The sequence below is a fragment of the Vigna radiata genome, chromosome 1 (genome assembly GCF_000741045.1).
Source record: "Vigna radiata var. radiata cultivar VC1973A chromosome 1, Vradiata_ver6, whole genome shotgun sequence".
NCBI lineage: Eukaryota > Viridiplantae > Streptophyta > Magnoliopsida > Fabales > Fabaceae > Vigna > Vigna radiata.
The window spans coordinates 22288694-22310521 of record NC_028351.1 but is presented as its reverse complement, the minus strand read 5'-3'; the positions used below and the strand labels follow the sequence as shown (position 1 = coordinate 22310521).

Here is a 21828-nt window from a genome sequence, read left to right as displayed (position 1 = left end):
TATTGTGTCTCTTTAGAGAGAAAAAGAAAAAGGGGGAAAATGAAATTAACCTTTCTATACACGTTAAGCTTAGCTCACGAACTAATTTGTAGAAGTTATTTCTTACTCAAATTTAACTTTTAAACTTATATATAAACTGATTTTGCTCAGAAAAAAATATTATTTTTTTAACAATTTTCTCATTAAAAATACTTAAAAGTTAAATTTCCTCCAAAACTATAATTTTATAATACTGTTTAAGTTAACGATTATCTTAATGCGATACTTATTTTATTGTTTAAATAACATACCTAAATATAGATATCGGTATTGGTTGAATATACTTTTTTTATATTATACTATTTTGTAAACATTCATATTAATTAACGTAATGAGTGTATTTTATTTACATCAAAGTAATACTTTGTTTTTTTATTTTGATTTTCACCAGATTTATTTTCTGAAAATAACAGTATAATATAACTAAAATGATTGGTAGGTGAATAAAAAATAACAATTCAAAATTAATTTTAAAAACTAAAATTATAAAAATCATTGTGAAAACTAAGATGAATTGAAAAAATAGTTGTCAATAAAGTAAATTTAAAATATTATTTCATGTTATACAGTCCCAATTTAAAATATACTACCAATACATATTTAATTTAAATATACTTTTAGTTTCTCCATTTTTGAATTAATCTCTATATTTTAGTGATTATAATTTGAAAAATAATTCTAATCTCCATTGAAAAAACAGTGAAATATGCATCCTACCTCAATTAAATTTTTCTTTCTGATGACAATCACATTTATTTTTCTTTCGAAGTAATTAGTTTAGCAACATATACGTATAAAAACATTGGGATCATGAGAGTGAAAGAAGACCTATATTTCATATTGCAATGCTAAACAGATCGATATCAAATTTAAAAGTAAAACAAAATTAACTCAAATTCAAGGGAATAAATATATATTCAACTCTAAATATATCTGTCATTCACTGCATCAAACACGTCCTAATTTATATAACATTCTTACATAATGAAGCAAACTGTTTCCACTACGGAATGTGAAATAGAATGATATTTGATAAATAAAAAGCCCATTTTATTGAAAGGTCACCAAAGGAAGTAATTTGCAGCTTTACACTACCCAGCAAACAGAAATTATTTTCATTAAAACATCCTACAAATTGGTCTTGGGTTTGCCACTTCCAGTAACGCGCCGTGTCACTGTCCGCATGGTTACAAATTCTTCTGCAGCCGATGGGTGTATTCCCACCTAGATTAAACAGTCAGCTGAAGCAATCAGAAACTATAACAGTATAAACATAATCAATAAGACAGAACGAGAAAACATCTTACAAAACTCTGTCTACTGCTATTTGCAGTTATCTAACATTATAATTTCTAAATAACCATTATAACCACCAAAATGTTGTCATTGTTGAGCTCATCTTTGAATATGAGCTCATTCCAGATGTCATTGAATCATTTCCCATCCAGTAAAAATAACCGACCACTGCCCTCCGAAGGCAGGAGAGGAAAACACAATAAGAAAAACTGTGATCTTACCGTGCTATCAAACTGTGCCTTGGTAGCTCCACACTTCAATGCAATAGCAATACCCTGTATAACCAATATTATTAAACCAAATTTTTAATGACATGTATCATGAAATTGGAAAATTGATACCACTCTTGAGAGGATCTCTTAGATTTTTAAAATGAAATACTTTTCAGATACTGCTGCAACAATGGTGCACTAAAAGGAAAAAGTATAAAGGTTTGTTTCTAAACATCAGACAACATGATGAAAACAAATACGCTAAACTTGCAATTTTATATCTGAGTACCGGAGTGAAACCATTAGGATACCTGTATAATTTCAGGTGCATCAGGTCCACACATCGAGGCTCCAAGAACCTTATCTGTCTCGGCATCAACAACAAGCTTCATGACAGTTTTTTCTTGTCGCCTATTTGAAAAGTGTTATAATTATATAGAAATAAGGAATTGATCATATATAATAAAATCTAGATTATATATGTATTATTAGGAAGGATTTTATTTATTCCCACATAAGAAGACATCAAACCTCCTCTATTTATTATATTGGTTCCTTTTTCTCAATATAAATAAAGCACATACTATCTCAAAAAACTTACGTTTTCAGCTCAATGTTTTTATCTTTCCTAGAGTTTAACAAAATATGAGCAAATAATCTAGATAAGAAAGTTATGGTGCAACACACATAACTAATACTAGGTCTCACTAATACTTGAGTTAGTAGTCATTATAATGGAGGCTAACATATATCCAGATTAACAGTAACGTCTTTTATTCTTAGAATCCAAAACATTGATTTGCAATGGAGTAAATAAATAAAACAAATGCTGAAAGGATTTAAAATATGCGTAATAAACAATATTTTCTACAGAAACTTTGTTCTGATCCAAGTTGTCATGAATTCTGCAAGTCATTGGCTTGAAATAAAGTGGGTGAAAATTCAGGTCCCTACACTTACCCAGAGATGGTGTTTTTCATAGGATTGAAGGTTGATGTAAAAATCAACAGATCACCTTTGGTTTGCTCTATTGCCTGCTCCTCACTGAGACCTACTACAGAAAGTGGTGGAATGCTGCAGAACCATGAAAAGAAAGAAACAAAATGGTTAGAGATACAATTGGGAAGGGGATATACCATCATAAGTTAACATTCAAAATAGTTAACCACTCAGTTTTAAAATGCAAAAGAAACTACACCTAAACACTGCACATGCAATATTACTGTAGTCTGGCTTGCTTGTTTGCCCATTAAATACTGTTTTCTGCAAAACAAATTCATGTTAGACAACAATAAATAAGAGCACCTTCAGACCAACCAACAGCTGACTGCACCAACTCAGACCAGATGATAAATACGTATGCTTATCCACAAACTATCTAAATACTTACTGCAAAGCATGATGCCTCCATCAAGGCCACCGGTGTAAGATTCATTCTGTTTGTGACGTCACCCACAGCCCATATACTAGGTATGCTTGTGCGCGAATACTCATCCACCTAAACCACAAAGGAACGCAGAACATTTAGAACTATGAGAGTCATAATCATTCTCTAGCTCTTAAAACAATTGTTCAATCCAATATCCAGTCATCAACAAAAGCGTTTTAAGATGATATCTATAACCTTAAATACCAATTTACTTAGACATCTATATTTCTACTCACGAATTAACTGATAAGAGAATGCTTCGATAAACAAAGATTTTAACTGTAAAATAGTAGTTTCCTTCACTTATTCAAAGGCATGTAAACATACTACAGCTTTAACTTCTACTTGGAAGGGATTAGTTATACAAATTCCTTTATAGTTTAGAATTTATTCGAGTTCTCTAATTAATGACTCGGCACACCAGTCAGAACTAACTACATTATGGCATTTGCAGATTGGTATTCAAGTAGAAAAAGTCTTATGTTTGTATCTATATAACCAGAGACCAATATTAACTACTATAGAATCACAATGGATCCACCTATATAATACAGATCTCAAAATGAGAACAACTTGTTCTTGCTAGACTTCAAGGAATCAGCTGATTAAAGGAGAGTTATGTAAACCTTTATTGCTCCAGCTTTGTCAACCTCAACACCTACAGCTTCTAAATTCAACCTCTTAGAATTAGGAGCCCTCCCTGCAGCAACAGAAAAATAGTTGAGAAGAATATATTTTCAAGCAATTATTCCACGAGATACTCTGTGCAATATTTTTTTTAATATTATGTTAATATTCAAAACAAATAAATACACTTTGAATAATGTTAAAATTAAAATTCATGATAAATATATTTTTTAACTATGTTGAAATAAAAGAAAGAGAAACATAGGATGAATACCTAATGTGTATTGAGCACATAGGGTTATGCATTTATAAATAGAAAAATATAAAGAGATGGCCTAAGCCCGTTACATCTAACAAAATATATAAAATTTTGGATTTACTATGAATAATTTAAATTATGATACAAGGTTATTTTAAATATTGACAACTTTTAAGACAAACATAAACAGTTAAGATAAAAGATAATGAGGGTAGATTGAAAAAGATAAACAGCTAAGAAAAGAATATCAAGTATAATAATAAAGATAAAGAGGAGCTTGAGATGGTTGAAATAAAACAAATTTAGCTAGTTGCAAAAATAATGAATCAAATACATATCCAAGTGAGAGAAGAGAAAATTTTGAGACGTCTATTTGAGAGACTTACTCTTAAATTGTGTAATTTAATATATAATACCAGGGGATGTGTTAACTATCATCCTCTTAAAACACTAATATTTTAGAAGTCTGTGTGCTAAATATATGTGTATGAGTACACACACACATATATATGTAGGTGTGTGTATCAACATGACAAGTCAAGAACAGGTTGGATTTCTTTCTGTTGGCCAATGCTTTTATGGACCATTAAAACTATCATAGTGATTTAAATTTGAAGACATATTGATGGGTTGTCCAGTCGTAATTTTTTTTACTGAAATTCTTGTGTTGTCTACTTCCTATTAAATAATTACTTAGTTCTGTTTCTTTAATGCTTGAGTTGCAGCTTCAGCGAAGTACTAACATAGTTAATCTTCATGATCTTGTATTTGAGTTTTCAGCATATTATTATTAATTTATGTTGAATTCTAGGTGTTGTGGCTCCAATTAAAGCAATCTCCAAAGAGGTCACAATTAAGATGACTTTCCAACGTGAAACATGACATATGTGCTCCCTTACTACATATTATAAAAGGGTTAAATAAGTTTCTAATAGCTTCAAAAATCAGTACCTCCAAATGTCTTCAAGACGTAACACTTAATAATGCTAATTTTATCCAGATAAGTTAATCTGATTTCAAATTAATAGTGTTGACACGCTAATTTTGATAGTGTCACTTGCTAGCATATATGCAATTATCTGAGTAGGATGATTACATTTCAACACTCCTAATTCAAGAAAAATAAAGTTACTACCAGAACCAAATTATCATACTTATTAAATTTTAAAAGTTTTGGAGATACAAATTTCAATATAAGCCAGTTTCAAAAGACTTAGTTAACCCCGTTATAAATAGCATTCATGTGTGTCTAAGATACACAACATTGAGATATTTCTTCTCAGTAGTATCCTTACCAGTGGCAAATAGTACAACATCTGCAATCAGCTCCTCGCCATGATCTGTAATAACTTTAATGCCATTTTCTGTTTTGATCAACTAAAAAACCAAAATTTGTTCAATTAGCTAAGCCCCCAGCTAATAAAAATGAAAAAGAAGTTCTACAAATGTGAGTTACAAACCCCAACAGGAAATACCTGTGTCAAATTGGTCCTTGGGTGCAAATTAATTCCCCTGCCTTCAAGATTTCTTGCTACTACAGCTCTCATTTCATCATCAAAACCTCTGCAACAGTATAATTCAGCAGGAGTAATGTATAGTACAGAAAGAAAAATTGATACTAACAAAAACTAAGGAAAAATGCAACCTATTAATTGCGAATGGTATAGCAAATATTCTATAATTGACCAGCCTTTAACACTTCTAGAAACCACTACCACACATACATGAAACAAATAAACTAGTGCTTCCAATGCTGAAAGAAACTGTTAGATGTTAAGTTGTGTTTATGTTAATTGGGCTCAGCCCATTCTGTATTTAGGGTTTAACCCTTATCTTACATTATAAATAAACTACCCTATGTGTATGCTAAACACAAGGGAGATTAATTCCATATATATTTTTCACTATATTCAACAAAAACAATGTTTAAGAAATAAATCATTAAATCCTAAGTATTAAGAGGGGCTAGCGTGGATTTTTTGGATCTTTTGCCAACAATTTCTGTGATGGGTACCATATTCAGGATCCAAGAAATAAAAGACAAACTGATTCACCAACAGGTGGAGAAATCCATGCTACCTTAAAGTGCTTCACTCTATGAGAGGATATAATGTGTATGATAGGAGATGAAACCTATGTAATATTAACAACCACTTGAGATTGAAACTGTAAAATATATTTCTAGAGGACTTAATTGATTCCTCTCACTATCTTCTATTTATAATAAAGTACTGATAAAAATGTACATGGAAGATTAAGAGACTGTCCTAAACACCTATATGTAAAACTAAGTACTACTATAGATACAACTCATAAAGACTAGCACACTACACCTTAAGTGGGCTTAATGATTATACATGGATGTAATTATTCTAACAAGACCTAAGTTAAATTTCTATCACGGAAACCAGTTCTAAGAAAACAGCATACCTGTATGTTTCCTATTTTCAAAATCAGAAAATAAAAACACTTTTTTATAAGAGTAGTTTTGGAAAATTGTTTTCAATATTAATATCTCTTTAATTTTTAAAACCAAAGTATCAGAACATCTCTAACTTGCCCTGATTTTCTACTTTCAATTTTCTATCACTCGTTCTTTCTTATACGTATACATATCCTGGTTCTACTCTAAAAATTGTTTTATCAAACAGTTTTTACATCCTGAAAAACAAAAGCAATATCAAACACAACCCTATCTCTTCTCTTTCTATTTTCTCCTTCAAATTCATCTGCTATCCCAACAACCAAAACATATTCCGATCTCATCAATGTATCTTCATATCTTACTACTTCCACCATGTTGATATGGGGGGTCTAAGATTCATGCTGAGAGTTTAGCATTCTCAAGAATGCAATATTCCTTTTTTTCATCACAAATCACAACGATTGCCTGACTAGGATTTTTCACATTTTTCAACTCGACAAAAATTGAAAGTTAGGGATAGTTCAGTCTTTGTACATCAAAACTCAGAACTCAAATTATGTTGAGAACCGCACAGTCGAATCTCTTGGACAGTTTAAGTATACTGGACATCTTTTACACTATGTTTTCATGATAACAAATAAGATTAAGTTTTGAGGTATTAAAAGATTAAATAAGATATCAAGTAAAAAAAATGCACATTGGAATTAAAACAACTTAAGGTAACATGAACTTCTATAGACAAGAACAACACACCATCTAGTGTCTTTACAATCTATAGAAATCTTTTGTCGACAATCTTATCTAGCATCCAACGCTCTATTACTGGAAACATTTTAATTTCATCTGAGACCATTGCTAAAATTAACTGAATATTGAGTAAGGATCAAAGCTAAGATATGAAGATCACTAAATCTGTTTCAGAGATGAAGGATGGTCTCTGCTACATATACTTTGTCTAAAGCCTATATAAGACAAATGATGACAATAACCATAAGACAGTTGTTCAAGAAAAGAAGAGTCTTCGTGAATCATACAAACACTCGTACAATAGACTTGAGATTAAATCATAGAAATATATTTCTAGGGGCCTTCATGAACTCCTCTTATAGTTCTGTATTTTTATATACGAAGGTTGATAATACAATAGGAAGACTAAAAGGAAAAAAACTTTGTCCTAAGCTACTTGGACAAAGAACTAGGGAAGAGGTTATCTGTTGGAAAAATACTTTAGGAATATTTTATTTTTAATTTTAATTGAGTCAAAGTTTATTTCTTATTTTTAGGAGTTAGTTAATTTTTGAATTATGGGTTAGAGTAGTGGATTAAATTAGGATAAAAATGTCAGTGGTGGTTACTTTTTTAAGTTTTAAATATTGTACGGTTTCTCATTTCATAAGGAAGAATACAAAAGTATTTTTGCTTTAAGTACGTTACTGTGCTAGGTTTCTTAGTCCTAAAAAACCAACAATCGGTATCAGAGCTTTTTATCTTGAGGGACCTGTGAGAGAAAAATCTAAAAGCATGGAAGGAGATTCAAATTTTTCAACAATAGCACCATCAGTCTTTGATGGTGAAAATTATCAAATTTGGGCAGTATGGATGGAAGTCTACCTAGAAGCTCTGGATCTATGGGAGGCGGTTGAAGAGGATTATGAAATTCGTGTTTTACCTCACAATCCAACAATGGCCCAAATCAAGAATCACAAGGACAGAAAAACCAGAAAAGCTAAGGCAAAGGCAGTGCCTCTTTGCTGCAGTTTCACCAACCATTTTCACTAGAATCATGTCTCTAAAGTCATCCAAAGCCATATGGGATTATCTCAAAGAAGAATATGATGGAGATGATCGAATTAAAGGCATAAAGGTGTTGAATCTCATTAGAGACTTTGAATTGCAAAAGATGAAGGAATCTGAAACTATCAAGGAGTACTCTGAGGCTTCTAAACATAGCAAATAGAGTAAGATTGCTTGGTTCTGAATTTAAGGACTCTCGTATTGTTGAAAAAATTTTGATTACCGAAAGGTTTGAAGCTACCATAACCACATTAGAAAACACTAAAGATTTTTCCAAGATCAGTCTTGCAGAGCTTCTCAATGCTTTGTAGGCACAGGAGCAAAGAAGAGCCATGAGGCAAGAAGGTGCCATTGAAGGAGCCTTGCAAGCCAAACATCATGACAATGCATGGAACAACAAGAAGAAAAAATTTTATAAAAATCCTACTGGAGAATCTTCAAGAAACAACAAATCAGGATTCAAGAAGGGATCCTACCCTTCATGTCAACATTGCAATAAAATGGGTCATCCTCCATTCAAGTGTTGGAGAAGGCCTGACGCTAAATACACCAAGTGCAATCAACTTGGACTTGGGCATGAAGCTGACATATGCAAAAAATAGGAAGAAGATGCTCAAATTGCAAATGAAGAAGAGGAAGATCAACTTTTTGTTGCAACCTGCTTTTCAACCCATGCCTTCAAGTGAATATTGGCTAATTGATAGTGGTTGTACTAACCACATGACTTTTGACAAGGCACTCTTTAGAGATATGAGGCAAACTGATGTCACCAAAGTTAGAACAGGAAACTGAGATATCTCAGTCAAAGGTAAAGGGACAATTGCAATTATAAGGTGTGCAGGCACAAAGTTGATTCCCGATGTTCTTTTCGTTCTTGAAATTGACCAAAATTTGTTAAGTGTTGGTCAACTTATTGAAAGAGGATTTATAGTTATTTTTGAAGACAAAAATTGCTTGATTAAAGATGCAGCTGGTCAAGATATGTTCAAGGTGAAAATGAAAGGTAAAAGCTTTGCTCTAAAACCATTGGAGGAGGAGCAAACTATTATTAGACAGAAATCTGGCACAAGAAGCTAAGTCATCCTCATCATATTTTGGGTGTAAAGAGTTTCTTTTATTTTGCAGCAATGGCTGCAACATTAATGTTGATCCTTTTCAATGTGATTGTCGTTTGCCATGGAGACAAAACAAACTCTTTCATTAGAAATGTCGATAGGGTTAAGGACATGTCCCTTCAAAGTAATGTATTTGTTGCCCCTTCTAGCTACAATGTTAGGGCTATGATTGTATCATAGGTAACCATGGACAAACAAGGAAACAATTTAGTACATTATTGGAACGAGGTGTACGAGGATGACCTTCTTGACTATAAAGACAAAGAAGAAAAGGAGCCTTACGGTGCTAATAAAATCAGCGGTGAATCTGTCAAAAAGAGTTATGTTGGAATTCACAGTTCAGGATTAAGAGATTTTTTACTAAAACCAGATTGACCTTTCATGGACTTTTGCAGTTCCTAAAACAAGGAGGAGTGTTAGGAAAATGCTTTAGGAATATTTTATTTTTAATTGAGTCAAAGTTTGTTCCTTATTTTTAGGAGTTAGTTAAATTTTGAATTATGGGTTAGAGTAGTGGATTAAATTAGGATAAAAATGTTAGTGGGTGGTTACTTTTTTAAGTTTTAAATATTGTATGGTTTCTCATTATTTCATAAGGAAGAATACAAAAGTATTTTTGCTTCAAGTACGTTACTGTGCTAGGTTTCTTAGTCCTAAAAAACCAACCTTATCTAGCACTCAACCTCCTCCCGTAGACTTAATGATTACATGGCTTTTCAAACTATTTCAACACTCCCTCTCAAGCTAGAGCATTTAGATTGTATTTACTAAGCTTAGAACAAATAAACTCTTTCCGAGGTCTCATTAAGGACTTGGTCAACACATATGCGAGGAGGTTCTTCACATAAGTTCTAATCTCGTCTTTCATGAAAGGACCAAACACATTGAGTTTGACCATCATTTCTTTCGAGAAAAGATTGTATTTAGAGACATCAAGATTAAGTTCTTTAACTCAAACGATCAATTAGCAGATATTTTCGCTAAGTTTTTAAGGGGACCAAGAATTGGTTATATTTGTAACACACTAAGTTTTTAAGGGGACCAAGAATTGGTTATATTTGTAACAAGCTTGGTACATACAATTTATATGCACCAGCTTGAAGAAGAATGCTAGATATATTGAGTTTTATGTTAATTAGGGAAACGTAAATGTTAGATATATTATGTTTTATGTTAATTAAGGAAATGTAGACTTTTGATATTGTTTGATATTGGTAGAAATTGTTGATATTGTTTTTAACAATATCTTCTATTTAACATATTTATGTTTAGTTGTCATATATACTTGTATAATTCTTCATTGTAAATATATTACCCTATGTGTGTTTTACACACAAGGAAGATTAACCTCATACATAGCTTTTTATTATATTGAATAATTTCCTATGATTGTATCACTTCATTAAAAAAATAAGAATAATCTCGTCATGTACACACAAAGTTCATTGTATTCCTTCTCATTTTCTCTCTTCTCAACAAGGTAGTTCTCAACATGGTAGCAAAGTAGTACCATCCTTCATGACCTATTAATGCACTAATTCTTTCAACATCTGAATTACCAATATTAAGTAAAGACAACACTTAAACAAAATGTTTCAAATAATGTGGAGGTTAAGGAAAAAAAAATTCCATACCAGTTAAATATGTCTACATTGATTTGCTAATGTTAAAACTTAAAAGCAAACAAGGGGAAAATACACATATCCAAAAGGCTCCATTATGACTACTAATAACTTATACACGAAAGAAGTATATCAAAGTCAAACCTTAGCAGAAGTTCCTTTCTGAAAACTAAATCAACTTCAGAGCCCATCCCACGCCATATAGATGCAAATTCCACTGCAATATAACTGAAAAATGGAACATAAAGTAACCACCTGAGATACTAAGTAGTTAAACTAATAATACAAAAAAGATGAAGACACACCCTCCTCCAAGAACCACAGCTCTTTTAGGAAGATCCTCTAAACTTAGTGCCTCGTCAGATGTTATACCCAACTCCTGCACAATAAGATATCAATACTTGCATTACAAACATCCTAAAATTTTAAATAGCTACATTTTAATTAAGAATGTGAATGTCAATAATGTATAAGAAGCATTTCTCAGAGTGAGGGATAGTGGAACTTAAAATTCATCAACCAAAAGTTTAAAAATACAACTTTCCGGCCAATGTTTTCCCTCTAGTTGGTCATTCGAAGGAAAGTACAGAGGTAAATTTGGTGAAAAGGGGGAATTTTTTTGGCGGGAGAGACATGGCTGACAATATTTAATGATAACCTTGTTAACTTATTATATAGACTGATTCAACCATCGACCAAGTTGTGACCAAAAACAAACAGCATTAGGCAATAACAACAGGCTGTAATAGAGATAACAGAAAAACCAATCACTACGGATGTGATTTATAAACAAAAATATCATTTAGGGGCCATTTGTTTCTTGTCACCGTCTTTTATTTCTGGGAATATGCGGGCAGGAAAGAATATTCTCATGTTTGTTAGAAAATTGTGGAAAATATAGTCCTAGAGTATGTTTTATAAGAGTGCTTGTACAGGAATTGTGTATATGGGCCACACATATAGTTCTCTAAGACTCCTCCCCAAGCTAGATCATATATGTCATATGCACCAAACTTCTTACAAATACAACCTACACAAGATCCCATGAGAGATTTAGTGAAGATGATTGCATGTTACTAAATAGAGCTAACAAAATCATGGTGATTTCTCTTGAGAGCACTTTTTCTCTCACAGTGAAAGTTCATGTGTTGTGGAGTATATCAATGTGAAGAGTGGTATGATTATCACAAGTAAGCTTGATTATGATACAGAGCTACAATGAGTATATAAGAAAGAACTTTCCAGATCAAGGAAATAAGGTGTCAACAGGTCGGAGGTGGAATTAGTGACTGAAAATCCGTCCCCAACTGTATTGTCATGAAATTTGAGACAAAATTAGTAACTCAATTTCCATTACTGACTTTCAGCTAATTGAGCAAAGACATGGATGTGGCTTCCAGTAATGTCTTGTGCTCTCTCAAGTAAGCCATGACAATGGGCAAACTATGTTTTGTGCAAATTTCAAATTACAAATGTAGTGATGGTTTTAATTGGGCTTAAGTATGTTTAGAAGAGGCCCAAACAAGCTGAACTCTAACTAGGACTTAATCAGGGCCAAGGTTCTACAAATACATTGGTGCCCCTTACTTGTAGACAAATAAACTTTTGCATGACTGAAATAAGCTTTGCGTAAGAGAGGGTAGAACTCTTTTAGGCTTATGAGAGGGAACTATTGATTCTCATCAACGATTCATGATCTTTGTGTTGGATCCTCGTTGACTCATTGATCATTCTTGATTGTAACACCTTTCATCTTCAACCTTCTTCATTTTCAACTTCTTTGCATTTTTAATGACAGATTTGTTATTGCGGTGGACAATCTGTTCTTGTGAAATTTGTGGATTAGGTTGCATCAGATTCCTTTCATATGTCGAATCTGCAATTGTTGGAGTTGTCTAAGGCATGAAATTTTGCATGCAGCTGTTGAAACGATTATTCAACTTCATTTGATCTAACAATTGTATCCTGCTGCTTGTTTCTTCTCCATGAGATCAAATTCTAGGCACAAAACAAAAAGATAGAAAATAGGAGCCAACAAGTGGAAGTGCTACTCTTACAGCTACCCAAACATCTAAAAAAACAAGCAGTGACAGGATCTTCAAAAAAGAAGCTAATAGTCCAAGAAAATGATGAGGATGATAATTCAAAGGAGAGATGATGTTTAACTTTTTGAAGAGTCTGAGGGAGAAGGAAAAGGATACGCTTTCACTTAATCAAAACAAAGAAGAGTACCAAGCTGGGGGGTTCGCGGAGAGGATTACAGACTTTCTTTTGCGGTTGCATTATGTCTTTATCATTTTGTTGTTTTAAACTCCTGGATGAGTGTGTTAGGTATTTATGATGTTTGTTTTTCTTGTTTTAAAATCATGAATGAGTTTGTTAGGAGTTGGTTATTGTGAACTCATGAAACTTCTCATGTTTTCTAGGAATGTAATCCATTGTTATTGGTGTCTAAGGTTCCTTAGTTTATACATTTATTATTTGTTTAGTTTTTCATTTATGTTTTTTAGTTGTTCTATTTATAACTATTTTTTTAGTATCTGCTGACTTTTAGTTTTTTAATTTATCATTACTGATTTTAGATTTTATTTATGTCTACACTTATTTTAGTACTTTTACATATATTACATACTCTTTTTGCCCACCGATTGTCACCATGCCACCCACCATACGTGTATGATGGATTTTTGGCTCTCTTACCATCCACCAAAAACAACACCGATGGTTACAAGTCTTGTTAAGCTAGTTTACTTGGATTGAACTATAACATCCAAGTACTTGAACTAACATCTTACAATTCAGTCACTATTTCTCCTCTCTTTCCTACCGTAATCTTCTTGTTTATTCTTAAGATACATTAAAAGTATTTACTCATAAAAGGAACAACCGTATCAGTAGGATCATTTTTCAATAATATTTCAAAACAAGCAAACTCACCTGTCCTGGAATATTTGGACGTTGAGCCCTGCTACCAGTTGCAATCAATATGTGCTTAGCAGAATAGGACAGTTTTGTGCCATCCAATTGTGTCACCTCAACCTCATTTGGACCAACTATCTTTCCCTCGCCTTCAAATAATTTAACCCCCGCATTGGATAACAGCCTCTTGTAAATTCCATTTAATCTGTTTATTTCATCTGTCTGCCGTTTGACAAAAACGAAGTTATTGAACAGCCAACAACAACAAAGTTTTACCTTGCTAGGTGAGGTACATTACATGGATCACAAAAACACCATTCAACATGGTTACAAACTAATAAATAAGCTGTTTTCGGCTTTAATGTAAGCAAACTAGTAGGAGGACATGCATGTAATGTTTATAACAAAAACATCTATAAAATCAAAGGCAATCCAAACTATATCTTTAAGGAAGATATATGAATTTGATTTTAAAAATCTAGATGAAAAAACAGAACTTTATATCATAAAACATAAAAATAAAATCTTGAAATACCTTCTTTTGCAAGAGCTTCTTCCAATTGAAGTCAACTTTCTCACTCAATTCCCACCCATAATTCCTAGCATCCTGTCAGAGACAAATCATACATTTTAGTAAAATGTATACAGATGATGATATAAGAAACACCAATAGTATTTTAATAATTATGAACCTGCATGAATAAAAAACATAAAGGGATAACCAATACACCATCTGATGAATATAATATTATTTTTCATCACATATTTGATGAAAATTGAACCAATCCTAATATAACTACATAACATGATAGGTTTCAGAACACGAAACCTAATCTAAGAACACCCTCACACTCCAGTAGAACAGAAAGAATTGGGATAAATCGTGTATTATTCACACAAAGAATAGTCTATAAAGTAAAGATACAGGGGCATAATCCCCTTCACAGGTCTAAGGGCCTGTTAACAATCAAAGTTCAAAAACTCCCCCCGACCCCGACTAACCAAACAAACTATTTATACAACCTCTTCCCCCCCCAACTGTTATAAACAGTTAGGTTATTAAAGCTAAGCTAATTATTCTTCTTTCTTCTTTCGTATACTCTCCATATCCTATCATAACATCAGATCTGATTACATATAAATCCAACACTTACTGACTAAGTACTGCAAGACACATAACATAAATTGCTACGACAAAGCACAGAGTTGGAAATCAAGCTTTTTCCCACTACTGTTAATTGTCTGATGACACTTCATTTATATCTTCCTCTAAATGATTGTGATATCCTGACAAAGGAACCATAGTTCCACAAAATCTGACAAGGAGAGATAGCTTTTGCCATTTAGTTTCTCTGAAGTTATGGTTGGAGTTCCAGAAATGGACAAAAGAGGGCCAGAATGAGCCATGTTTCCGAAACAGTGAAAAACTAAACTTTTGAGAGATGTCTAACTCAAACACACTTTCCAAACAGAAAAGAGAAGAAAGGTGAGGCAGTTTTTCCTTTGGAACCAGCTAAAAAGAGTCACACTTGACAAGGCGGACATACTTCAGCTTCATTGGAAAAGCCACCTCAAAGTTGCCAGTGGTAGAAGTAAGACAGACAGTGGCAGGTAGCGGCTGACAATGGTGGCTCTGTGTTTGTATGCATGAAAAAAGTAAAAAAAGGTACATTATGATTGCAGGAGTGCATACTGTTGCAGTTTCACAAACAGATACAGCAAGAAAAAGAAAAGGAAATTATGATATAGACTTATTTTTAAAGCTAATATTTCAAGCCATCTACAAAACACTAAAACTGATTTTTTTATTTCTGCTGATTTGCCAAAATTTATCCAATTATGATACCAAATTTCAATGTAATAACTGAAAAACCCTTTTTCCTAAGCTTAAACAAACATGCATTGAATTATTCCTTTGAGAGATATGGAAAAACAATCTACTTCCAAATATTGTGTTTCAATTGGAGGAAAGTGTCTTGGAAAGGTAAAAAAGCAAATGATGTTGCAAGGTCTAGTGTATAAGTAGAGCTCAAGCTATGGCTACAGACAGCAAAAAAATTGCAACAATCGTGTTATATACCAAATAGTCAGTTCAGATTCATAGCAATTGATTTTTAAGAACAAATCCTTACCTCGAGTTCACCTCCAAAAGATGCTCCATAGACCAAAATCTTTTTGGGAACACAACCACGAATAACACACCTTCAAAATAAAATAAAAAATTATAAGCATTTTCATTAAAAACAATAGTTGAAGGAATACCATTGGCCCTTGGGAGAGAGCGAAAGGATGAAATACAGGATTTAGAGCAAAGGTGCCTCTATTACACAATTATCTTTTTTTTAGTAAGTTCACTATATTAGAATGTTGATTTGAACCCAACTCAACATCACCCAACCACCCTGTGAGGTGAGGGTTGTCCTCCTCACACCCAACACTGTTAGGCTTGGTGAGTGGATAACCCTTTCTAAAGGATCTACAATAGACTCTAATATCATATTAGATGTGAATTTATGTCTAACTTAATCCTACAAAACTAGTTTGTAAGATAGGAGTTATCTCTGCTTACATTCTTTTTACGGTCTATCTCCAATCAATTTTTGACTTGGGTTGTTCCTAATACATCATAATTATATTAAAATATTCAGAAAAAGTAGGAAAGTTATAAAAATGCAAACAAACAAGCACACCACCCAGAAAGAATACAAAAGTTGAGGGGAAGTGTTAGATATTAAGTTGTGTGTTTATGTTAATTGGGCTCAGCCCATCTTGTATTTAGGGTTTTAGCCCATATCTTACATTTTAAATAAACTACCCTATGTGTATACAAAGACACACAAGGGAGATTTCTCCTCATCTGTGCCACTATTTCATAATTTCATTCCCAATTTCCACCGATTTTGCAAGTGGTAAAAATGAGTTCATAATATTCTTGCTCCTTATATATTCACAAGTCATAATTTACATCCTAATGATTAACATAAGCCCTTAAACCAAATTAAAAAAAAAAAAACAAAAAAGGCTCCCTATCATGACAAGAACCGAATGAAATACTGACATCAGTTTTGTTATATAGAAATTGAGTCACCATAAATGGTTTCCTGTAAGTTGAAAGTACATGAATGTTTTTATTATCTAGTAAGCACCCTCTTGCAAGGTACAGTGATGGTTTTATTATCTAACATTTCCCTGAAATTAATTTCATCAGTCTGGAGAGTGGAGAGCATTAAGGGTAAAATAGAACTACAACAGTAAGATGGACTGGGTTTAGCTAGAGTTGGAGAAGGCTGTTACATGGAACAATATAATTGTAAGTTAAGAAAGAAAATACCCCCTAAATAGATCAAATTGTGGAAGATGATCTACAATGATATTCCTTGCGTTTTCCCTTACTAATTTATGTAGCTGAGCCAATATTACGATTTATATAGTACAGTGTTATCATTGACAGATGGCAGAATATGGTGGATTGGAAGGCCAAATTTCCACCCTATAAACATGTCATCACGGCTATGGTGCCATCATAGCAGTCCACTCTTCACAAATTGCCTATGGACCACTTTGCTATGGCACCATACTTAAATGATAATACAACCTTCCCAATCAAGGAGAAAAACTGAACAAGTAAGAACACACAAGTTTGTTTAGAAAACCTGGGAACAAAATTTCATTTAATAAAAAATAAAATGAGAGAAATCTCCTGAAAAGCTATAATGTGTAGAATAAGAAGATATACAAGAGCAATGTGAATGTTTGATCTGGCAAAAGGCAATTCAACACGCATTAAGTAAAGATTTGACAGAGACACATCAAATTAGAATTTAGTTAAATAGAAAAATTAAGGCATCTGATTACTGTAACAAACTTGCAAGCAGCTGCTAACACAAGCAAAGCATTTCACATGCTTGAGAACAATTTCATAAGAGCTACAATGACCCAGCCATTATCTTAATACCAATCGCATGAAAGTTGGTAAACAAAGTAGCATAAAATGTATGAAGAATTTGAAACCCATATCGAAGTGGAGAGTTGTCTTCAAGCATACACTAGTTGTTTTTACCCACAGTGTAATCAACAAGGAGTGTCTCCACCATGTAAAAAGAAAGATAGAAAAATGACTGAAGAAAATAATCTATAGAAAAGAAAGAAATATCAAATTTAAGACTTACGTTCCACCAACTCCTCCAATTGTTTCTGAGCTAATGGTATGAAACGGAAGCTCACAAATCCCCACCTTCAGACACAGAATGCAGAATATTATACATAAGACAACAAATAAACCAGCAATATACATTAGAGAATAACACTAAACGAAAGATTAACTAAGTTAATAAGAAAAGTGAATCCTTCAGTACTAGTTGTATTTTAATATTTTGGCATTTAAATATACACAAATCGTCCTTTTAGAAAATTAGGCCTTCGAAAACGATCTTGAAAAGCTGTTCAAACATTTATAAAATCTAACTATGCTGCAACAATCAAGAAAAGTTTCAATAACTCATGAGCTAACTGTTAAGCACCAACATAGTTACAAACCTTAGCTCCGTAATTCGATGAAAATCTAGCAGCACGAACGCCACCACTTCCAGCCCCAATAATGAACAAGTCAAAGTCAAAATGCGTCCCTTGTTCTACACCTGGAACCGATTCAGCCTCACCGTCGATAAGCATCTTCCTAGCCATGGAAAAAGTTGAACTAAATCTGTATCAACAACATCACAACAGCAAAATGTCAAATCAGTTCAGAAATCAAACTCTAAAAACACTGTTAGTTAAGAGAAAAAATAAGGTAAAATCCAACAAACTGACAACAGAACAATTAACACAGAAACAAGGAGATCATTACATTCGCCACTTCACACAACGGAAGAACTGACAGAAGAATGACAAAAGAATTACTGCAGATTTCTTTCCTCTGTATTCTTTCCCCGAGAAAATAAAATGGAAAATTACCTGCGGTCGTCGCAATAGGAGAGTAACTAGGTTTGTTAACAAAGAAACCAATCAGAACACGATTATGCAGAGAGTGTATATATATATATTTACTAAAGAGAAACAAAGAAAGATTGCGTTTGCATGTGCATATGATATGTGAGAAAATACAGTAATAAATCGTGTCTAAGGAGCCGACACAAATTAGACCAAACTCTTTTTTTATCTAATTTTCGTATCTAACACGAAACCCTTGCATTTGTTCAGACAAATACTTGTTCTGTACCAAGTTTTTCTTTCATATTATTACTTAAAATAAATATTTAATTAATGTAAAATCATTCTTTTAGAATAATTATATAGTTAAAATTTTGAATAAAAAAGGAATGTTAATATAACAACACCACATATATAGGCACATCTAATTTTAAATATAATAAACCGAATATAAGCACATTAAGATCATTATATATTTTTTTTATATTTTTAAAATCATTTATTAGAATATCAAAATTACACAAAGCAAAAAGTATAATCAATATTCGTTTCCTTTTCTATCTTTACAAAAGTTAAATAAATGTAATATAGGCACATCTAATTTTAAATAAAATAGTTTCATTAGCTCAAAAGATATTATAAGATTCATTGTGAAACATATAAATGAATCTAATTTATTTTAAAGTTATACCTTTTATAATAATAATTATTTTAAAGAAGTCTTACTTGTAAGTTTTAGTAATCATTCTTTTAGTTTATATTTATACTTAAAAACTTAAAGAATATATATCTAGTACCAGTTTGCTTGGTTTTTAAATTAACTCGAAAAAAAAATTAGTTTTTAAGTAAATTTGATGAAATTCTAATAGTTTAGAATAGTAACTTTGTAATTATTTTGCAAGTTTGAAATAGGAAAAAATTCAAAGAAAAGAAGTCATTAAGTTTAGGATACTGTCGCTGTCGTGTTTCGTTTGCTGCCGTTCATTGTCGTGCTTTGTTGGCTTCCTCTCGTGCTGTGCTTTTATTAAAAAATGAAATCCATTATACTGTACATTTATATTATCTGCATTTTTTATTATAGGACGTAAATATTTAATTATAAAATTCTCTTCTGCCACTTATTATTTTGAATAAATTGAGCCTCTTCATCCTAAGTTTTTAGGTCAATATTAAGTTTAACAACTTGTTTTTTATGTGAAGTATAAACTATAATCAATTAAAATTATAATAAAAGAATAATAATATTAAAAAAATAAAAAATATATAATATGATAAATTAATAATTATAAAACTGTAAAATAAAAAAATTATTTGTAATATTATAAATATTAAATTATTATATTTATAAATATTTTAAAATATTTTTATATGAAATGAATTCTCACAACCATTCGAGTTTATAATTCAAGTTTCCAAAACTCTCACAAATTTATTTAAATTCTTGAATTTGACAAAGCTTTGAAATGAAAATTAATTATTTCATTAATTTTCACGTTGAAATAATAGTTATTTTTACTATTCTTAATATTATATTGCTTTTTTTATGTTAAAAATTATCACTTTTATAAAAAGTTACAATTTACTCAGACAATTATAAATTAATTTGAACAATATATTATCAATTAGTGTATAATATCTCAATAAGTTAATCATCAAAGATTAAAATTATTAAATATGTTTTTTATATTTTTAAAATCATTTATTATGATACCAAAATTACACAAAGTAAAAATTATAATCAATATTCTTTTCCTTTTCTATCTTTAAGTTAAATGACGGTATATAACACATCTAATTTTAAATAAACATTTTCCAGTGTATTTTTAATTAAATCATATTAATTTTTTTTTCACTTTATCTACAACTAATATAAAAAAAATATATAAAAAATAAAAATTAAAGTTTTGATTTTATAAAAAAATTTCAAAAATTATAAATAAAATACTAAAGATGAATATTACTTTGTTAAAACATAAAATGGTACATGATTTATTAAAAACATGAAAAAAAATTGTTATTTAAAGTTTATAGAAAGTTTGAGTGACTGTCTATAATTTTTTGCTCTAACTTTTTAGAGAAGTATGTATGAAAGAAGGCAATTAACTTTTTCAATAAAGTGGTTAATAGAAATACTAGTGGTCATATTCCACTTCTTCATAATTCAATGATTTTGATATATTCTAAAGTTAATAAAGCAAAAAAACCATATCAAATAAAAAAATAAAAACATCAACCATATACAGCCACAAATTTTCCATATGATAAATTGGGTGGTAAGCAAATCTATAAGATAAATTAGTTAGTAGCGGATAAATAATAATTTATAGTATTAAAGATATTAAATAGAATTGTTTTATAGACTTCGTAAATATAAAGTAATGGAGACTTTATTATATAAATAAAATTCATGCTTTATATATAAAAAATTTAGTGTTTTTATTTGTTTGTTTAAAAGTTACATATATTTTTAATTGGACCAATAATTTTTTAATTAAATTGAATTGTTATTTGTTTTAAGAAATTTAAACTTTTTTATCTCTGAATTTAAATTATTATTTTTACAAAAAAATACTAATTATATAAAATAATTAAAAATAAAAATAAAAAGTAGGGTTAATATTTTTTTTTCAAATCATTGTAAAAAATTAAATTTTATCTTTGAACCAAATTATATATCTATTTTGTCCTTTCAATTTATAAAAGTAAGCTAAAATATCAGTTTCAGTGACACAAATATTATATTATGGGAAAATAATTTGGGAAAAAAATATTTAACTATTAAAATATTAGAGACAATAATGAAAGAAAAGTGTATAAGTTAATAGAAAGTAAAAATCAATTAAATAATTTGTACCTTAAAAAGTCTAAAATGAACTATTTTAAACTGTGTAATTAGAATTGTAAAAATCACATGATTTAATTAAATCATGATTTTGTTACAGAAGACTTTCTCCATGATACATATGGTTTATTGAATTGTGTTGTAATTCAAATTGTAGATTTAATTGGACAAATCGAATGTAATTAGTAATATTGGTCGCGTATAATTCATCAAGAGAAAATACAAAATAACAAATTACAAAGAAATACAATGAAAAAGAGGTTTAAACAAAAAAAAATAGACAACAAAAGGAAGATAAACAGTAATAATAAATTATAATA

The 21828-nt window shown here is 31.0% G+C and overlaps 1 protein-coding gene across 2 annotated transcripts; it reads right to left on the bottom strand.

Annotated features, from left to right (window-relative positions):
* Window positions 1-915: 915 nt before the first annotated feature.
* On the bottom strand, window positions 916-18845 carry LOC106770425 (glutathione reductase, cytosolic). 2 transcript variants are annotated; one of them, XM_014656244.2, is made up of 17 exons: window positions 18584-18845; window positions 18274-18439; window positions 17907-17971; window positions 15870-15939; window positions 14273-14344; window positions 13756-13959; window positions 11124-11197; window positions 10963-11046; window positions 5338-5425; window positions 5158-5239; window positions 3603-3676; window positions 2938-3045; window positions 2746-2810; window positions 2508-2621; window positions 1859-1958; window positions 1557-1610; window positions 916-1263 (listed from the first exon to the last, which is right to left on the bottom strand). In XM_014656244.2, the coding sequence occupies exons 2-17, from the start codon at window positions 18418-18420 to the stop codon at window positions 1168-1170; spliced, it is 1497 nt and encodes a 498-aa protein (XP_014511730.1). In that variant the 5' UTR covers window positions 18421-18439; window positions 18584-18845; the 3' UTR covers window positions 916-1167. The 2 variants fall into 2 exon arrangements, with proteins under 2 accessions (XP_014511730.1, XP_014511724.1); XM_014656238.2 differs by having other exon boundaries at window positions 18691-18844.
* Window positions 18846-21828: the final 2983 nt, after the last annotated feature.